The sequence below is a fragment of the Saccopteryx leptura genome, chromosome 6 (assembly GCF_036850995.1).
Source record: "Saccopteryx leptura isolate mSacLep1 chromosome 6, mSacLep1_pri_phased_curated, whole genome shotgun sequence".
Classification (NCBI taxonomy): Eukaryota; Metazoa; Chordata; class Mammalia; order Chiroptera; family Emballonuridae; genus Saccopteryx; species Saccopteryx leptura.
The window spans coordinates 194,677,558-194,696,947 of NC_089508.1; the positions used below are offsets into that span (position 1 = coordinate 194,677,558).

General features: G+C 57.7%; 1 protein-coding gene across 4 annotated transcripts; it reads right to left on the reverse strand.

Annotated features, from left to right (window-relative positions):
- Positions 1–500: 500 nt before the first annotated feature.
- CHST12 (carbohydrate sulfotransferase 12) lies at positions 501–14,828 on the reverse strand. 4 transcript variants are annotated; one of them, XM_066344280.1, is made up of 2 exons: positions 14,719–14,828; positions 501–2,200 (listed from the first exon to the last, which is right to left on the reverse strand). In XM_066344280.1, the coding sequence occupies exon 2, from the start codon at positions 2,116–2,118 to the stop codon at positions 832–834; it is 1,287 nt and encodes a 428-aa protein (XP_066200377.1). In that variant the 5' UTR covers positions 2,119–2,200; positions 14,719–14,828; the 3' UTR covers positions 501–831. The 4 variants fall into 4 exon arrangements, with proteins under 4 accessions (XP_066200377.1, XP_066200378.1, XP_066200379.1 ...); XM_066344281.1 differs by having other exon boundaries at positions 14,714–14,810; XM_066344282.1 differs by lacking the exon at positions 14,719–14,828 and adding an exon at positions 13,927–13,947.
- Between the last annotated feature and the right edge of the window lie 4,562 nt (positions 14,829–19,390).

A 19,390-nucleotide genomic window follows, 5' to 3' on the forward strand; every position in this document is an offset into this window, starting at 1 on the left:
TGCCCAGCCAGGCCTGCAGTGGAGGTAGGGGGAGCCCCACTCTGCTGACGGCCGGGAGTGTGTCCTAGGGACCGACGCCCACCCACCCGGTCCCCATTACGGCCTATCCTTCCGTCCGTCCGTGACTCAGACACGAGAGAGAGGGAGTGTGTCGGGGACCTCTGGGGACCTCTGTGATGGGGACCGGGCAGCATGGCTTCCTGGGACGTGAGCTCAGATACAAAACCCCGCCCGCCCCCCACTTTCCCTCTGGATACACCCCCTAATCAAAGAGCGCTCACTTCCGAAGGACCGGGCTGCGACGCTTTTACAAACACAAGGTAAGGGCCGACTTCAGGCCACCAAGGGGCCTCCTTTCCACCCAAGACCGGCAGGAATCCTGTCCCCTTCTCCGAGGGGCGTTTCCGGTGCGACCACCAGCCATTCCCGCGGCTCAGAGCTGCACCCCAATAAGCACACGCGCAAGATGCAGGACGCACGCTGTTATTTCCTCCTCCTCGTCTCGTATTAAATATCTGAAATATATTAATCTTAAAAAAAAACCCGATATGAACACAGTACGCAATGAATACAGGCAGTGGAGTAAACTAGAAAGTCTGGATTGCAAAATCGTAGGTCGTTTTTTTAAAAGAAAAAGAGTGTGGGCGTGGTCCATCCCAGGCGTCCAGCTAGCTGCCCGGGCAATGGGGCCACCGTGGGCGTCCCGGTCCCGCGTCTGACCGGGAGGGCCGTAAAAATAAAAGGAGCGGCAGCCCACAGCTCCATCCCGGGACAGGGGTCTCCGAGTCCGGGTGACCGCCCGGCGCGGGGCTGGGCGGCGGCCGCGTGCCCTCAGTCCCTGAGCAGGCTCTCGGGCTTGGGGTAGCCGAACAGCACGAAGTCGGCCTCATAGAGTTTGTAGAGCTGCTGCCGCCAGGCCAGCGGGATCTTGGCGAACCAGTCCTCCTCCCAGCTGCGGGCGGTCCGGTTCCGGTAGCTCGGGGGGAAGCGCAGCAGCCGGTCCACCTTGAGCAGCCGCAGCAGCTGCGCGGCGTCCTGGTCCAGGGTCTCCAGCTTGCCCACGAAGTCGTACTCGATCTGGCACGGGTGGCAGAGCCGGTGCACCTGCCGCCAGTGCTCGTTGAAGGGCGCCAGGGTCTCGGTGCGGGGGTCCAGCAGGTACTGGACGAAGTGGGCGAAGGAGACCCGCAGGCCGGCCCCGAAGGCCTCGCTGACCGAGCTGGGCGGGCTGGTGAGGTTGGCGTAGGCGCGCAGCATGGGGACCGCGAACTTGCGGTAGAACTCCTCGTTCTCCAGCTCGAACTTGCTGCGGAAGGCGGAGATGAGGCGCACGAAGGGGTCGCGCACGAACAGGAACTTGGTGTACTTCTGCAGCTTGACCTTCATCAGGTGGCGGGAGAACTTCCCGTAGCGGCGCCAGAACTTGTTGAAGGTCAGGTGGGTGCTGGAGTTGTGGACGAACTCCCGGGGGATGTCCAGCGGGTCGCGGTAGGGGGCGCCCCGGTCCAGCAGGCTCTCGCTGAGGACGATCATCACCCGCTTCCAGTTGGTGCAGGCCACCTTGGGCACGTAGCAGTAGATGACCCCGTGGCGGTCGTCCACAATCAGGTGGTTCAGCTCGTAGTTGGGGATGTCGTCGAAGGATCGCTCCTTGGCGGGGAACACGAAGCTGGCGTTGGCGCAGAAGTCCCTCAGCACGCCCCTGCGCTCCGCCTGCCGCCCGCCCGGGTCGGGGCCCTGCTGGGCGTCCGGGCTGGACCAGTCGTAGCCCCTCACGCTCTCCTCCTGGCTGCCTGGTGCGGGCCGGCTGGAGGCCGGTGGCGGCCGCGGTGGGGGCGGCTCCCTCTTCTTCCCGGGAAGGGCGTCCTCCGGCTTCACGCCAGCCGCCGCGGCGGTGACGCTGAGCAGTTTCTCCAGAAACTCGTCCACGTCCGAGGCGGAGGCCCTCGCGGCCCCCTGGCCGGCGCTGGGCAGGGGCTCCGGGGTGTGCGCCCTGGAGAAGGAGGTGTGCAGGTAGAAGTGGGCAGTGCCCACGTTATCCCAGTACACGATGATCAGGAGGATCATGAACATGGAGCCCAGGGCCAGCCACAGGCGGAAGAGCCGTGTCTTGGTCATCCTGTCCCTGGCGGGCGGGCCCTCTCGCCGGGGTCCCTTCACTGCCGCGTCATGGACGCGCTGAGCGCTGGGCTCCAGGGACCTGGAAGGCAAAGGAAAGCCAAGTGAGAAGTCAGGGTCCAGCCAGGGCTCCCCGCCGGCCCACATCCGGGAACAGTGCTGGTGGCGCTCAGCCCCCCCCCCACAGGGCTGTCTGTCTGTCTGTCTGCCTCCCTCCGTCCTCCACCAACCACCTGGTCAGGCCGCCCAACCAGGGGCTCTGGCTCCTCCGCAGGACGGGACTCTCCTGCTGCTCACAAGGGCCCAGAGGGCGAGTGTGAGAGACGAGGGGACCAGGGGTCTGCGGCCACGGACCCGAGGGGGGAGGGAGGCGTGGCAGAGCCGTTGCCGGGCGGGACACTGACCCCTGGACCGGGCCACAGGGAGAAGCCACAGGCAGAAGGCTCCAGGCTGGGAGAGTGCTGAGGACGCCCGCTCCCCAGTAAGGGACCCCTGCTGCGCTGTGTCCACTTAATCCAACAGACACGCAACTCAGAGCCCAGGTGTAGCCGACGTGCCCCGTGCCCTGTCCCGGCCCCGTGACACGGGAAGGGCGGACGGAGCACACGCAGGGTCCGTGGGAGGGGGTGACAGTGACGTCACCCCACAGACGGTCTGAGCCTCAGTCCTGCCCCAGGTCCTTGCTAAGTGCTGGGGACACAGCAGGGAAGACGACACGGCGTCTGATCACTTGCTCGGCTGACGAATGCTGATGAAGCTGTCGGGGCCCCCGGCTGGGGAGGCCGGCTCAGAGGTCAGATGACAGCAATGCCCACGATGCCTGACCTGGTGACCGCTCAGAGGCCAGCCGGACAGAGCAGCCTGTTGCTCCCGCCCCGCCCACTTACCACGGAAACTACAGTTGAGACCGACACCAGGCACAGAAGACCCTGCACTTGAAGGACAGTCTCGGGACCCAGGGACTCCCGGGGTCGCTGGGGCCCTATTGTCTCCCACACATTCCAGACAGGACGCTGCAGAAGCCACCAACCCTGGACAGCTGAGAGGCTGACATGCGTGTCTGTCACAAACGAGCGAGGGTTTCCTGGCTCTTCTGACCCAGAGGCTATGAAGACCCTGGTCCTTGAGGCGAAGAGCACCTCACACGGCAGCAGACCGGGGTCCCAGGGAGGAGCCCTAACGCCCCTGCCCCCAACGGGATGATCTCGTTTCATGGGCCGTCCCGGGTGTGGCTTCTTCCAACGACAAGATGTTTAATTAAAGTCACTCTAAGGCCCTGGCCGGTTGGCTCAGTGGTAGAGCGTCGGCCCGGCGTGCAGAAGTCCCAGGTTTGATTCCCGGCCAGGGCACACAGGAGAAGCGCCCATCTGCTTCTCCATCCCCCACCCCTTCCTCTCTGTCTCTCTCTTCCCCTCCCGCAGCCAAGGCTCCATTGGAGCAAAGATGGCCCAGGCGCTGGGGATGGCTCCTTGGCCTCTGCCCCAGGCGCTAGAGTGGCTCTGATCTCAGCAGAGTGACCCCCTGGAGGGGCAGAGCATCGCCCCCTGGTGGGCGTGCCGGGTGGATCCCGGTCGGGCGCATGCGGGAGTCTATCTGTCTCTCCCCGTTTCCAGCTTCAGAAAAATACAAAAAAAAAAAAAAAAAGTCACTCTAATCTCTCCCTGTTTGGTCTACTAGCACTAGACGTCATGCTTTTCTCGTCCCTGACACTTGGTTCTTTATCGATGAGCTAGGCCAGCGTGATGGGGCCCGGCCAAGCATCTCAGAGGAGGACCCCGGAGCCCGCCTTGGGTCCCACCGTCCGGCCCGGCTGGGGCCAGCAGCACCTCCTCCCAGGGGTCTTTTCCTCACCAGGCCAGTGGCTCTGCAGCTCCTCATTTATTTTTTTTTTTAAAAAACAGCAGGTCAATGAACTGATGTATAATGAGCCTCGCGGAGCGGGGCCTCCGGGTGAACGGGCAGTTCCAGGGAGGTCACCAGGCTGCCCTCTGGTCCGTCAGCGAGCATGGGCTCTGTGTGGGGGCACAGGCCTGGCTCCAGCAGGGTCTCGGTAAGTGCCCCTGGGTGATTCTGACTCGTTTCTTTAGGGTTTTATGTACTTAAAAGTTTATTTTGTTTACATCGAGCCTTTGATACATGCTCAAGTGCACAATTAAAAAAAATGGTTAAGATAGTACATTTTATGGTATTTTTTTTTCCAGTAAAAAAAAAAAAAAAAAGAATTAGAGCTTTAACAGGAGACTTGGAGAAATTTCTAACAGATATCACTGAATGAACAAAAAAATGAATTAATTAAAGGCCTTAATATGGTGGAGAATCCTACCAAGGGGTTAAATGTAGGGTCTGCTGCTGCAACCTTGAACGACAGCTCCCAGGATGACGCTCCCTGAAGTCAGTTTATCAAACCAACGTTCAAGTTCTAAGACTTTATACTGGAGGTGGGGGGGGGGGTGAGACAACAGGGCAGGTCCTCGGCCGGCCCACACCTGTGTCTGGGTATCGGCGGGCGGTGGGACTGTCCCCGAGTCCTGCCCTGTCCCTGAGCCCTGTCCCTGAGTCCTGCCCTGTCCCTGAGCCCTGTCCCCAAGTCCTGCCCTGTCACCGAGTCCTACCCTGTCCCCGAGTCCTGCCCTGTCCCCGAGTCCTGCCCTGTCCTAGATTCCTGTCCTGTCCCTGAGTACTGCCCTGTCCCTGAGCCCTGTCCCCAAGTCCTGCCCTGTCCCCGAGTCCTACCCTGTCCCCGAGTCCTGCCCTGTCCCCGAGTCCTGCCCTGTCCTAGAGTCCTGCCCTGTCCCCGAGTCCTGCCACCAGCCGGGTTTGCTTCCAGGCCTCTCCCAACACGCTGAGCTGAGGCCACGGTTCATTTTCAACATCAGGAACAAGGACGGCCCTTTGTGTTGTCACTTTCTAACCTCAAACGCGCCACACAAACAGGGGCTGCCGCCAGGAGCCGGCTGAGCGTGGTGAGGGTCTGCGCGAGCGGCCCTGGGAGGGACCGCTGTGGGACCCTCGCTCTGTGTCTGAGCGCCGCAGGGAGGGAGGGGGGAGGCGACCAGAGAGCATCACCAGCAAGGTTTCCTGTTTAAAGGGGAGGGGCGTCTAGGAAGGTACCCAGGCCGCTCAAGCCGGCGCTGCCTTCTGGGGTTGAGAGAAGCCGGCAGGGACACCAGGCGAGAAAAGCAGGTGACCCTGAAGCCACGACCCCAACGGCCTCACGTGCACCAGGGAACAACTCTGACCTTGTCCGGTAACTTCTCATCCAGAAAATACGGGTACGATTCCCAAACACAAACTTCCCGCTATGTCAAAACCGTCAATAAAAGCCCAAGGGTTTGAAATGACGGCCGTGGGCCTGCAGTGCCGCCCTGGGCCGCGCCAGCCGCAAGGAGACGAGAGCATTGTCAGGCGGAAGCTCCACCGTGGGCCGGCTCCACCGGGGCTTTGTCCTACGCCCTTGTCGGCAAGGCTGACCACAGACTCCGCTGGGTGGCTCGCAGGCAGAGCTGTGCTGGTGCGGGGGGGCAGTCACACACAGCGTGGCAGGGTGGACGCCAGGCAGGCCTGCCCCAGGAAGAGAGTCGCCCACGTCGGCTGCCCACCTGAGGCCACCCGTCTGAAGGAGCCTTCACACCAACAGCGGACAAAGTCAGGAGGAAGACAGGCTGGCCCGTGGCAGCCAGCTGGGGGCTGAGCTCGCCAACCCTCGGTGTGCCATCCTGACCTGGAGGACAGGACCCACCGCAGAGCCCCAGGGAGACTTGGACAATCGCACTCCCCACGCTGACAGCGGAACTGACCTCTCCAGTACCGAACGGTCAAGTGGACACGCTGCTTCATTCTGTGTGACAACTTGACCGAGTCTCAGATGGCCCAGACAGTCGGTGACACCTTATTCTTAAGTTTATAGGGACGCCACAGACTCCTAACAGCCGACACAGTACTGAAGGAGAAGAACCAAGAAGTTCTCCTGATAACTGGTAACTTCTCGGCTTCAAGACCTACCCTACATCGGCCTAGCGTGCGGAGGACCCGGGTTCGATTCCCGGCCAGGGCACATAGAAGCGCCCATTTGCTTCTCCACCCCTCCCCCTCTCCTTCCTCTCTGTCTCTCTCTTCCCCTCCCGCAGCCAAGGCTCCATTGGAGCAAAGATGGCCCGGGCGCTGGGGATGGCTCTGTGGCCTCTGCCCCAGGCGCTAGAGTGGCTCTGGTTGCAACATGGCGACGCCCAGGATGGGCAGAGCATTGCCCCCTGGTGGGCAGAGCATCGCCCCATGGTGGGCAGAGCATCACCCCCTGGTGGGCGTGCCGGGTGGATCCCAGTCGGGCGCATGCAGGAGTCTGTCTGACTGACTGTCTCTCCCTGTTTCCAGCTTCAGAAAAATGAAAAAAAAAAAAAAAAAGACCTACCCTAAAGCCGCTGTGATTGATACCGAGTGTGGTCGCAGCAAAAGAACAGAGAAATGACCCACGGAACAGAACAGAGCCCAGACGCAGACCCCCACCAAGACAGCCGCTGGTTTCTGACAAAGGAGGAAAGGGGACAGAACGGGACAAAGACGGTCTTTCTCTGCAACAAGCGGAGTTGGGACAGCTGGACACCCACGTGCTGGGTAGTTCGCCTGATACAGACCCTTCACAAAAACTAACTCAAAACGGGTCACAGCACGGAATGTAAAACGCAAAACTCTAAAACTCCTAGAAGATGACACAGGAGAAAAACCAAGATGCCCTTCGGGTATGGTGATGCCTTTTTTAATTATTTTTTTAAATGACTAGATGTTTTGTTTTAAATTTTTTTTATTGATTGAGTTTAGTGAGAGGGCAGGGGTGAGAGAGAGACTCTGACTTGCTGTTCCACTTATTTATGCATCCCATCGCGTCATTCTTGTGTGTGCCTGAACCCGGAACCCTGGCCTATCCGGGGGCTGCTCTAACCAACTGAGCTACCTGGCCAGGGCTGCTGACGGCTTTTAGATAACACTGAAGACCCCATCCACAAGTGCAACTGTCCACGTAAAGATCTGTACCAGACCTCACGGCAGCTTTATTCAAAACGGCTACAACCTGAAAACAAACCAGAGGTCCAGCACAAAGGCAGCGGTGCTCACGCAGTGCAGGGCTGGTCAGCGGCCGCAACAAGGGCGGGCACACGCCACCACGGGCCTGGACCTCACAGAGATGACGGTGAGTAAGGGAGTGCACCGTGTGATTCCACGCACAGGAAAGTTGTCATAAAGGCAACTCTAGCGGCCGAGGTTGTGGACTGCGGAGGGACAGAGGAAAACCCGGGGTGGAAATGGTCTAAGTTGAAGGCAGAGGCAGTCACACAGGCGGGCTCGTCTGCCCCCATCTGTCGACCTGGATACACTTACAATGTGTGTGTGCTTTAGGTATGTGATGTGGATGACCCCTCCATACAGTGCACCCAGGAGAAAAGGCCAGCCACCTCGCCAAGACCATCTGCAGAAGCGGAAACTTTTCTCTTCCGCACGAATGCTGACCTGAAGCCCAGCGAGCTCCACAGTACAGGACAGCAGCAGCACGGAAGCCCTCACAGGCACCGAGAGAGCACGCGGGAGGGAGGGCGGGGTGCCCGGGCCGGGCGAGAGAAGGTGGGAGGGAGGGCAGGATGCCCGGGGCAGGCGAGAGAGGGCGGGAGGGAGGGCAGGGTGCCCGGGCCGGGAGAGAGAGCGTGGGAGGGAGGGCGGGGTGCCCGGGTCAGGCGAGAGAGGGTGGAAGGGAGGGCGGGGTGCCCGGGTCGGGCGAGAGCGCGCGGGAGGGAGGGCGGGATGCCCGGGCCAGGCGAGAGCGCGCGGGAGGGAGGGCGGGGTGCCCCGGTCAGGCGAGAGAGCGTGCGGGAGGGAGGGCAGGGTGCCCGGGCCAGGCGCCTGGTCTCTGGCAAGGGAGTGGCCTGGGGTCACCACTTTAAGTCTGAGTTTCAACTCTTCATCTCTACATCACAAGGACAGCGGAACCCCCACCCCCACCCCCACCCCCACCCCGCTCGCTGGAACTACCGAGAGGATAAAAGGAGAGAATACTCGCTAACCCTGTCAAACAGCAAAGCCCTCTAGACGACACCCCTGGCCTTGACCCTTCCACCTTCGTCTGACCTCAACGTCTGTGTCATTTAAACGGAACCTGCGATTTTTATTAAGCTCATGCTTTCTGCCAATGGGCAGTTACCAGCGGTCGAAGACTGTAAGTTTTCAACAGCTTTGACAATAAATACAGCTAATGTGCTTTCAAAAGTACTGCTCCAAGGCCTTGGGTATATGAACGTATTTAATCCTCACACTTAACCGTGATGAAGTGTGAGGAGTCCACACGGCCGGAACCTGAACGTGGACAAGCCTGGCGGGGGAGCCGACCTTCCTAGCCACCCCACCGTCCTGCACCGCGGCCTCCAGGGTACACACCTAACGCCGGCTTCTTGTCCAGCTCACCAACGATCTCAGCATTAAATCAAGTGACCTGGCTGCATGAAGAAGTCCAAGAATGTTCCAAGTTTTATTTATCTAGGCTACTGGCAGAAAGACCAGAGACTCCCTACCTACCCTGTTCTCCTAATCCACCGCGGTCCCCATCAAGGTCGCCAGCAGAGAGCTGGCGAGTTTCTGTTAGTGGTCTCAGCACTGACCCTCTCTGCACCCCATGCTGTCCAGCCCGGGGAAGCTTTGGGGCTGGGATTAAAACCCCATCGTGAGGCAAATGTTCACTTGGTACCACCAGCCCTGGGGGTTTATTTCCTTATAAAACTCCTTCGTTTGTGGCCCTGGCCGGTTGGCTCAGTGGTAGAGCGTCAGCCTGGTGTGTGGAAGTCCCGGGTTCGATTCCCGGCCAGGGCACACAGGAGAAGCGCCCATCTGCTTCTCCACCCCTCCCCCTCTCCTTCCTCTCTGTCTCTCTCTTCCCCTCCCGCAGTCAAGGCTCCATTGGAGCAATGTTGGCCCGGGCGCTGGGGATGGCTCCATGGCCTCCACCTCAGGCACTAGAATGGCTCTGGTTGCAACAGAGCGACGCCCCAGATGGGCAGAGCATCGCCCCCTGGTGGGCATGCCGGGTGGATCCCGGTCTGGCGCATGCAGGAGTCTGTCTGACTGCCTCCTTGTTTCCAACTTAGGAAAAATACAAAAAAACAAAACAAAAAAAACCCTCCTTCATTTGTATTCAGTTAACCCTGCGACCCCAACCCAACAGCAGGTAGTTGATGGTCACATGATGAGAAGGGAAGGTTGATGGACGACCCAGAAGAGCTGGACAGAAACGGAGCCCACACTTGGTCTTGGGAGCAAAAGTCACCCCCCCACATGGACAGCAGGGTCCACAGCACCGCTGGCCGTCTGCTTACACTGGTCTCTGAGCCCGCCACAGTCCCTCGCCGTAGAGGGGACATCAGGCCTGCACATCAATCCCCACACCCCCAAACTAGGCTTCCTGGTCTTAGGGGACAGAGGTCCTGCCTTCTAAATCTTCCATCTGCCTCCCAAAGCTCAAGTATTTGATGGTATTTGACTCTGGAATCTATAAACAACTCATCTCAGACTCTGACCGAAGTCAATTCAGAGAAATCACTTCAAGGTAAAATAACAATAGATGTCACCATGGTGACTTCAAGAACCTGCTTGAGGCTTCTACCTTAGAAATACACCCAGGCTCTGACCTCTCTCGTCCCCCTACTGCCCCACCTGTACGCCCTGTCCTGATGCACGCTCTCACCTGATGACTGAGGTGGTAGACCCCCCCCCCCCCGCTTCTGCTGAAACCCCCTCCGATCATTACAGTCCAGTGGCTGCCCATTCCCAGCCCTTACACTAACCGGTGACGCGTCCTATGACTGGGATGCTGTGCTCTCGTCTCTTCCACTGCCCCCTGAACGGGCCTCACTCCGGCCACAATGGCCTTGCTGTTCATCCATAGCACTGACCGGGCCCCCACTGCCCAGCCCGCAGTCACTGTCCCTGCCAGGACCGCTCACACAGGGGAATCTGGTGGCCGGATCTCATACTTCCTTCTGATGTCTGCTCAGAGCTCACCTCCTCTGGGAGGGCTGCCTTGATTACACCCAGCCTGTGCTCCTCACCCTCCACGCCTGCCTCTTCTCCGTGTCACCTCCGGCACTACATGCTCGTTGTGTATCTGCACCAGAATCTTAATTTCTGGAAGGGAGGCACCTGACCAGTCTCTATCACACCTGGAGCCTGAAGGCTTCGTGCCTGGCATACAGCAGATACTCAACAGAGTTCTTATGCTAACAAACCAAACCAAACCAAAAAACAACACAGAGAAACAAGACTGGCCCAGAGTTCATCATTTATGTATCCAGGTGACATGATAAAGAAGGCTCACAATGCTGTTCTCGACTTTTGGAAGTGTTTAAAATCCCTTTAGAATAAGCTAAAAGAAAAAAAAAAAAAATAACAGCTAAAGAAAGTGGCAAAGCTCTAACACATGACCACAGCCAGGACACAGGAAACAGAGAACAATGACAATACTGAAGAGGAAATAAGAACAAGTCAACTGTCTGACCAGCAAGGGGGCTGCTGAGTGACCCACCCTGCAAACAGGAGGCTTCGGGCCTCCTCTTCCATCAGGGTCCGGAGCTTACTGCAACATTGTCCTTATTTGTATCAGTGTTACCATCTGTTACAGATTCAATAATTCTGGGGAATTCATCACAAAATACAGCAGCCCCGCCCGCTCATTCCTGTGACCCACGTCTCCTTCTCCCTCGTTCTTTCCCGCCGAATCCTTTGGTGTTCCCTGCTATCTCAGAGTAAGGGTCCGGAGCGACTGCCGGTTGTTCGGTTAAGGCGTCATCTACGACTGCCCACTCTGGCGGGTGGACAGTGGTCTCGTCCCCCCTCCGGACCCTGCACAGCACCACCCTTCTCACCATACTCCCTCCCCAGAAAGTGTATCCTTCTCATTTCAACCACAACCATTCAATGATCACAGACGATCACCGAATTTGTTATGGAAGAGTCTGCAAAAATCATCGCAGCACACCCAGTTATTTTTCCTTTCCCGTACAACTGTTGGTTCCCCCCGGAACTGAGAACAGCCTGGTTTTCGTTTGCTTTGCTCTCTGTGCTTACCACCGATCCGGCCCCGTGTCGACACCTCCTATCCAGATGTCCCAGCACATCAGGTGTCCTGACCATTTCATCTTCCCCAAAATCATCTCTTCAAGGAGCCTTCTGGCCAGCTCCCGTCACGACACATCTGGGGACCGTGCCTGGTGGGCATCCTAGCCTCTAGCCCCCACCCCACACACAGTGACTTCCCCTCTCTTCTGGGGAAACCCTGTCCCGTCTAGCCCTGTCCGGGTTCACCACCTCATTCTGAGACAGCACGCCTGCCAGTCAGTTCCTTAAAAGGTCTCGAGAGGCAAATTTGGGAGCATATCTGAAAATATCTTTCTGCCCTCCTTCGCCTGGGAATAGTTTCAAAACTGAAAATACTTTCCTTCGGAAGCTCGAAAGCCCTGTGGCTTGTCTCCCAGCATCGCACGCTGCTGCGGAGGGTCCCATCCCACCCCCCACCCCACCCTGCGTCATTTCACTTCACTCTGCAATGACCTGGTGGCGGGTGTCTTTATTCTTTCTCTAGAAGCCAGCACAATCTCCGCTGTCCCAGAGTTCTGAGATTTCACCACACGTGCCCTGGCGTGGGTGTGCACAATTTCTCTCTCCGTCTGAACTCTCCACGATCCAAATCCTGGGACGGGCTGCCACGGAGGCCCTTGCTACCCAAGCACGCGCAGGTCACGGTCAGAAACGCGCTCCCACTGGCTATCACACTGGGGACGGAGCAGGAACAGACCGGGAGAGCACAGGGCATCCGTGGTGCGGGCCCCCCAGCGCCCCTTCAACACAGAAAGGTTTACTTCTAGGAAGTTTATCTCCTATCATTTTGTGGACGATTTCACATCATGTCCTTTCTTTCTTTTTCATTGTCTTTCTTCCTGAAACTCACGAGTCAGCTGTCCACCTGCCGATGTGATCCGTTTTCCTTCTCTTTGCTTTTCCGTTCACCTTCCTAAGTTTCTCAACTTGATCTTGTTCTCACCAACTGAGTCTTTTAATTTCTGCCGTTGTTTTCTATATCCAAGAGTTTCCTTTCTGGCTCTGTGTTCCGTTTGTTTATTTATTTATTTATTTATTTGAGAGCATCTTGTTCCTGTGTCATAGGTGAGATACTCTCCTATCTCCCCGTGTGCATCAGCAACCATTTACTTTCCTAGGCTTTTTGCACACTCTCCACTGCCTGTACTGTGGTCTCCATCTCCCGAACCACAGGGCTTCTTCACAAGTCCTTGGTTTTCTGTTCCTATTTAAAGGGTAGCGGATTAAAAGAAGTCAGAAGCTTTGCGCCCTGGGAGGGCGTTATTAATTGTGAGCTCCATCGGTGATACAGCTGGGCCTCCTGACCGGGGACCCCCTGATGTCACTGTTTTTAGGTCTTTTCTCTTGGGCTGCTCAACTCGTCCACTCTCTGACCTGGAGGAAAAAGGCCAGGTGTCGTGTCCCGAGAACCAGCACGCCCCCACTAGCCTCACCCTCCCCTGCTCTGCACAGCAGCTCCCTGGATGGCGGAGCCTGGTGCTTCCTGGTCCCTGTCCCCGAGATATTTTTTAAGTTCTCTAAGCGGTTAGGGAAAGCCCCGACCCTTCAACCCTTCAACCCTTCGGTTAACTGCAGGAAGTGTGGAGTTACTGTGTCAGTTATCCTTAGGCCCATCTGTTGGCAAGTCCCTGGAGCACCATCAGCCCTGGCTGCAGCCACAATCCCACTAAGTAGGTGTGAAACTAACCGCTACTCTCTGAAGAGAAAGAGCAACAATCTTTTGAAACAACCGGAAACTACAGATGAAGTTCTTTTTAGATGACACACTAGCTACATTTGTTCCAGCGGTATCCATCACCAGTCCCTCACACCAGTTTAGCAGAGAATCACCCACAGCCTCGGGGAGTGTGTGGTAATGACAACCAGCCCGTGTCCAGCGTCAGCCACCCAGCAGGCTGCTCTTCTGCCACCCGCTCCCTCTACCCTGGTATTCCCCAGGATGGCGTCCTTGGACACACAGTCTCTCCGCTAGAGCACCTCTCATCCGGGACGGCTCACAGATCCTACAACCACTACAAGTCTCAAACTCAAACGCCTTTCTGTCTGTCCCCTGTCCAAACCTGCTCTGGCATAACATCACGGCTACCAGCCCCATCCTTCAGTTACCAAATCTTGGCTCCTTTTCCCCTTTCCCTTCCCCCATCCACAGAGCACCAGGACGGTGAGTCCTGGCTTCTTCTACCCACACCCCTCTCCACTCCCTGGCCACTGTCCAGGCCCCACACCCGGTAAGACTGCATCCAGCTCTGTCTCCACCTCCCCATACTCTGTCTGGATCCATCCTTGCTCTCACTACTCAGACACACAGAGCTGCATCCCACCCCAAAAGCTGGACTCCTCCTCCCGGAAGGGGTAAAAGTGCGCACACCCTAGCACAACACTCGCGCCTGTTCCTTCCCAAGCAGAAACCTCCTTCCAGCCTCGGCTCCCGTCCCAATTCTGCAACCCCACCCCACGACTAATACAGGGTCTCCCCTGACCCACAGCGTCCATTCGCTCCCATGTCCGCAGGCGCCTTGCCTCCTCCCAGGGAGGCCCAGCTTCTCCATCGTCATCTCCACCACGGAGAACTTCTGCAACATCAAGGGAGACGCCTGGCCGCTCCCTCTCTCGTCCCGGTTTGTTTGTAATCGCCGAGGTGACAGCAGCAATCGCGCCGCACGGGTCAGGGGAGCACACCTGGTATTTTGCAAGAAGCGATCAGGGAAGCTCACGCTGAGTAACAATGAAACGGGGCTGCTGTCCGGGGAAACACCAGCCCAGAGTCCTAGAAACAATCTGCAACAAACAGAAACATCTCCGCAGCCCCCGTGCAGGCGCTTGGCACAGTCCCAGCAGGGCTGCCTCCCCAGAGCCGCTTCCTAGCGCCCCGTGTTCCGTGCTTTCCACGCGGGCAACCAGCCCCTGACCCACGTTCCCCGGGACGGGTCAAGAGCTGTCCCGGCCCCCACGCGCGAGAAGAACGTCCCCGCCCCGGGCGGCAGTCGCATCCGCTGCGCCCGCAGTCCACGTTCTCGCGCCCCGGGGCCCCAAGCGTCCCCGGCGCGGAATCACGAAGTGCATAACTGAGTCACCGCGGACACACTGCGGCTCGTTGTGCCGCGCGCCAGACGGAAGCTCGGCGCGAGCCCAGGTCCAGCGGCGGCGGTGCCCCGGTGGCCCGGCGCCCAGCTGCAGATACAGGTCCCACTGTTCGGACGGACGCAGCCTCGGCTTCCTCCTCGCGCGAGGCGCACGGTGCGGGCGGCGGGGCGCCCCCGGGGCGGGACCGCGGGGACGGTGGTTGGGGCCGGGCCGCGCGCGCACGCACCCAGCGCACCCCGCACTCCCGAGCGGGCGCAGCACCGGCTCAGAGAGGGTGCGAGCCGGACCAAGGTCACACAGCGGGCGGGCTGCGGGGAGCAGGGGCCGCCCGGCCGCCGGGAGCCCGCCCCCCGCCCCCTGCGCGCCCCTCGCCGCCCCTCACCTCACCTCGCGCCGCCACTGCTGCCGCCGCCACCACCACCACGGCCGCCGCCTCGGGACCCGCGGACCCTCCCGAGGCCGCCCTCCGCCGGCCCCGCCCCCGGCCCGCAGCCCCGCCTCCCGCCCCTCTTCTCGCGAGAAATCGCGGCCCGCGATGGAGCCACGGAGGCCGAGGGGCTCCCGCCCTCAACGCGCCTGCGCCCTCCGCACCCCGCCCCCGCCCGCCCTGGCCAGTGCCATGTGGCGCGGTATTTACGACCCGCTGTAGACTCCGCCCCCTTCCCCAGCAGCCAGTCCTGTTCTGCCGGCTGCGGCGTTGGCTCCGCCTCCAGCGGTCCAGGCGCGCGGAGCTGCGGGAAGGGCGGGGCCCGCTGTCAGGGCAGCCAGGACGGTCCCGCTAACCAACGCGAAGCAGCGCCTGCTGTGTAGGGGCCCCGTTCGCGAGCACCGAGTGCTTGCACGGAATCGCGGTGCTCCCCAACCGGGGCCTGCCTTGGACTCGCTGTGCAACCTTGAGCAAGTGACCGCACCTCTCTGAGGTTGTCTCCAAGTCCACTACCTCTCAAGGACTTCCACCCAAATGAGATGATGCCTGTCAAGCGCTTAGCGACGTGCACTGGTGGCCGTCCTTCTTACTGTCAGTGACTTGTTTAAATTGTGTCAGATGGGCCAGGCGGTGGCGCAGTGGATAGAGCATCGGACTGGGATGCAGAGGACCCAGGTTCGAGACCCCGAGCTCGCCAGCTTGAGCGCGGGCTCATCTGGTTTGAACAAAATTCCACCAGCTTAAGCCCAAGGTCCTCGGCTCCAGCAAGGGGTTACTCGGTCTGCTGAAGACCTGCGGTTAAGGCACATATGAGAAAGCAATCAATGAACAACTAAGGTGTTGCAACGCGCAATGAAAAACTAATGATTGATGCTTCTCATCTCTCCGTTCCTGTCTGTCTGTCCTGTCTATCCCTCTCTCTGACTCACTCGCTGTCTCTGTAAAAAAGAATAAATAAATAAAATAAAATGTGGCAGATGCGCATAACAGGAAAGTTATCATCTTAACCATTTTTTTTTTTTAATTTTTATTTACTCATTTTAGAAAGGGGAAGAGAGAGAGAAGGGGTGAGGAGCAGGAAGCATCAACTCCCATATGTGCCTTCACCAGGCAAGCCCAGGGTTTCAAACCGGTGACCTCAGCGTTCCAGGTCAACGCTTTATCCACTGTGCCACTACAGGTCAGGCCCATCTTAACCATTTTTAAGGGTACAGTTCAGGGGCATTCAGTACAGAACTTTTCCAATTGAAGAATGTTTATGTGGTTCTTCCCAGTGGACGGCAGGGGCTGCCTTCTGACAGAACAGAGGCCCCGTCTCGTTCACTCCGTCCGCTGGGCCCTGGAGACTGGGCAGTGGTGGAGACCAGGTGGTCTAAACAGCAGAAATGTAATCTCTCAGTTCCGGAAGCTGGAAGTCCAAGGTCAAGCTGTGGGCAGGGTGGGTGCCTTCTGAGGACTGAGAGGTTCACGCCCCAGTTCTTGGCTTGTTAATGGGCACCTTCTCGGTGTGTCTTCACATTAACTTCCCTCTTTCCTCTGTGTGTTACTGTCTCTGTGTCCAGATTTCCCCTTTCTATAAAAATACAGTCCTATTAGATTAGGGCCCACCCTAATGACCATACTTGAACTTGATTTGCTCTGTGAAGATCCTGTTTCCAAATAAGGTCACAGTCAGAGGTACAGGGTTTCGGACTCCAACAGTGTGTGTGTGTGTGTGTGTGTGTGTGTGTGTGTGTGGACACAATTTAGCCTATAACAATATTTACCAAAAATTATTGAATATATAACAAACCCTTTAAAAATCTTATTTTCTATTAAATATTTATTAGGATGGGTAAAATACATTTTTTTTTTTTTTCATTTTTCTGAAGCTGGAAACAGGGAGAGACAGTCAGACAGACTCCCACATGCACCCGACCGGGATCCACCCGGCACGCCCACCAGGGGCGGTGCTCTGCCCCCCAGGGGGCGATGCTCTGCCCATCCTGGGCGTCGCCATATTGCGACCAGAGCCACTCTAGCGCCTGAGGCAGAGGCTACAGAGCCATGCCCAGCGCCCGGGCCATCTCTGCTCCAATGGAGCCTTGGCTGCGGGAGGGGAAGAGAGAGACAGAGAGGAAAGCGCGGCGGAGGGGTGGAGAAGCAAATGGGCGCTTCTCCCATGTGCCCTGGCCGGGAATCGAACCCGGGTCCTCCGCACGCTAGGCCGACGCTCTACCGCTGAGCCAACCGGCCAGGGCTAAAATACATTTTTGAACCCTGACTGCACCAAGTGCTGCTGAGGGTGTGGGCAACGGGAACTCCCTACACAGCTGGCAGGAAGGAAGGTGAAATGGCTCAGCCCTTTAGGAAACAGCCCGGCAGTTGCTTAAAAAGTTAAACATAGCCTGACCAGGCGGTGGCGCAGTGGATAGAGCATTGGGCTGGGATGCGGAGGACCCAGGTTCAAGACCCCGAGGTCGCCAGCTTGAGTGCGGGCTTATCTGGTTTGAGCAAAGCTCACCAGCTTGGACCCAAGGTCACTGGCTCGAGCAAGGGGTTACTCGATCTGCTGAAGGCCCGCAGTCAAGGCACAAGTGAGAAAGCAATCAATGAACAACTAAGGTGTCACAACAAAAAACTGATGATTGATGCTTCTCATCTCTCTCCGTTCCTGTCTGTCCCTGTCTATCCCTCTCTCTGACTCTCTCTCTGTCTCTGTAAACAAACAAAGTTAAACATGAATCTAAAACACGGCCCAGCAAACCCGCTCCTCAGTATTTACCTAAGAGAAACGAAGACCAACACTTGCACAAAATCCTTGTGCGTATGGTTTTAGCGGCTTGATTCATCATTGACCCAAACTGGAAACAGCCCCAAATCGTCCAGCTGGCAAGTGACTAGACAAGCCGTGGCACTTCTATATACACTGCATTGCCCCCTGGTGGGCGTGCCGGGTGGATCCCGGTCGGGCGCATGCAGGAGTCTGTCTGACTGTCCCCGTTTCTAGCTTCAGAAAAATACAAAAAAAAAAGGAAGAAACTGTCCACACGCAAAACAACAGAGTCAAACCTCAGGTGCATCCTGTTGAGTGAAAGAAGTCGAACTCAAAGCAGGAGATGCCCGGTGAGCCCATGTCAGTGATGTTTCTAGAAGAGGAACGGGGTCTTTCTTTCCTTTCCGGGGCCTGGGGTTGGCTAGGAAGGGGAGCCAGGAAACCGTAGGGGTGACGGGACTGTTCTGCACCTTGAACCTGGTGGTGATGGTAGCATGACCACAGGTTTGTTAAACCTCATAAAACCGTACACTGAAAAGGATGCATTTTAAAATGATACCTCCATTACACAATTTTATTTTATTTTATTTTGTATTTTTCTGAAGTGAAGCCTCCCCCTGAGGCTGGGGAGGCAGACAGACAGACTCCGCATGCGCCCAACCGGGATCCACCCGGCACACCCACCAGGAGGAGATGCTCTGCCCATCCGGGGCGTAGCTCTGCTGCAACCAGAGCCGTTCTAGCGCCTGAGGCAGAGGCCATGGAGCTATCCCCAGCGCCCGGGCCAACTTTGCTCCAATGGAGCCTCGGCTGCGGGAGGGGAAGAGAGAGACAGAGAGGAAGGAGAGGAGGGGTAGAGAAGCAGATGGGCACTTCTCCTGTGTGCCCTGGCCGGGGAATCGAACCCGGGACTTCCACACACTGGGCCGACGCTGTACCGCTGAGCTAGCCAGTCAGGGTCAATATTTTAATTTTGTTTAATTTTATTTTTTTTGTATTTTTCTGAAGTTGGAAACGGGGAGGCAGTCAGACAGACTCCCGCATGCGCCCGACCGGGATCCACCCAGCATGCCCACCAGGGGGTGATGCTCTGCCCATCTGGGGCGTCCCTCTGTCATGACCAGAGCCACTCTAGCGCCTGGGGCAGAGGCCAAGGAGCCATCCCCAGCACCCGGGCCATCTTTTGCTCCAATGGAGCCTTGGCTACGGAAGAGGAAGAGAGAGACAGAGAGGAAGGAGAGGGGGAGGGGTGGAGAAGCAGATGGGCGCCTCTCCTGTGTGCCCTGGCCGGGAATCGAACCTGGGACTCCTGCACGCCAGGCTGACGCTCTACCACTGAGCCAACCGGCCAGGGCCAGGGTCAGTATTTTTAAATTAATCCACCCTCCCCCCCAGCCGCACTTTTGCTAATGGTGAAGACGTGGTGCAGGTAGATCATCTACCCAGCAGGACCTCATCTAGAGACGATTCCCCGACTACCCCTGCAATGGAGGCCTGGCAGAAGGTTCTAGGTGCCCCCTTTGATAAGATAAAAAGGGTTTCCCTGGTCAAAGAAGAAAAGGATGCAGAAAACAGAATCCTAATCTCTAAGTAGAGCCAGACTTCTCAGACCCTTTGCCAGGATAAAAGCATGTTTTGGATTTTAAAGTCTCCCCCTGAGTTCCCCAGCGCCTGGGAGGGTTGGTAAAGATGAATTTGAGTTGAATTAAGGTTCAAGTGCCAGGAGCCAGAATCTCACACTGCGAAAGCCTTCTTGGGAAGGTGCACAAAGCTTGGAGGTCGCTGGGTGAGCTCTTTGATGGGGTCTGGAGCGGGGCGAGGACCCCAAGCTAGAGGACTTGAAGCTGAGATAAAGGGAGGGGGGAGCAGCTGGGTGA

Coding starts and splice junctions, on each gene's coding strand:
- CHST12 (XM_066344280.1), bottom strand. CDS start 2,118: ATGACCAAGACACGGCTCTTCCGCCTGTGGCTGGCCCTGGGCTCCATG.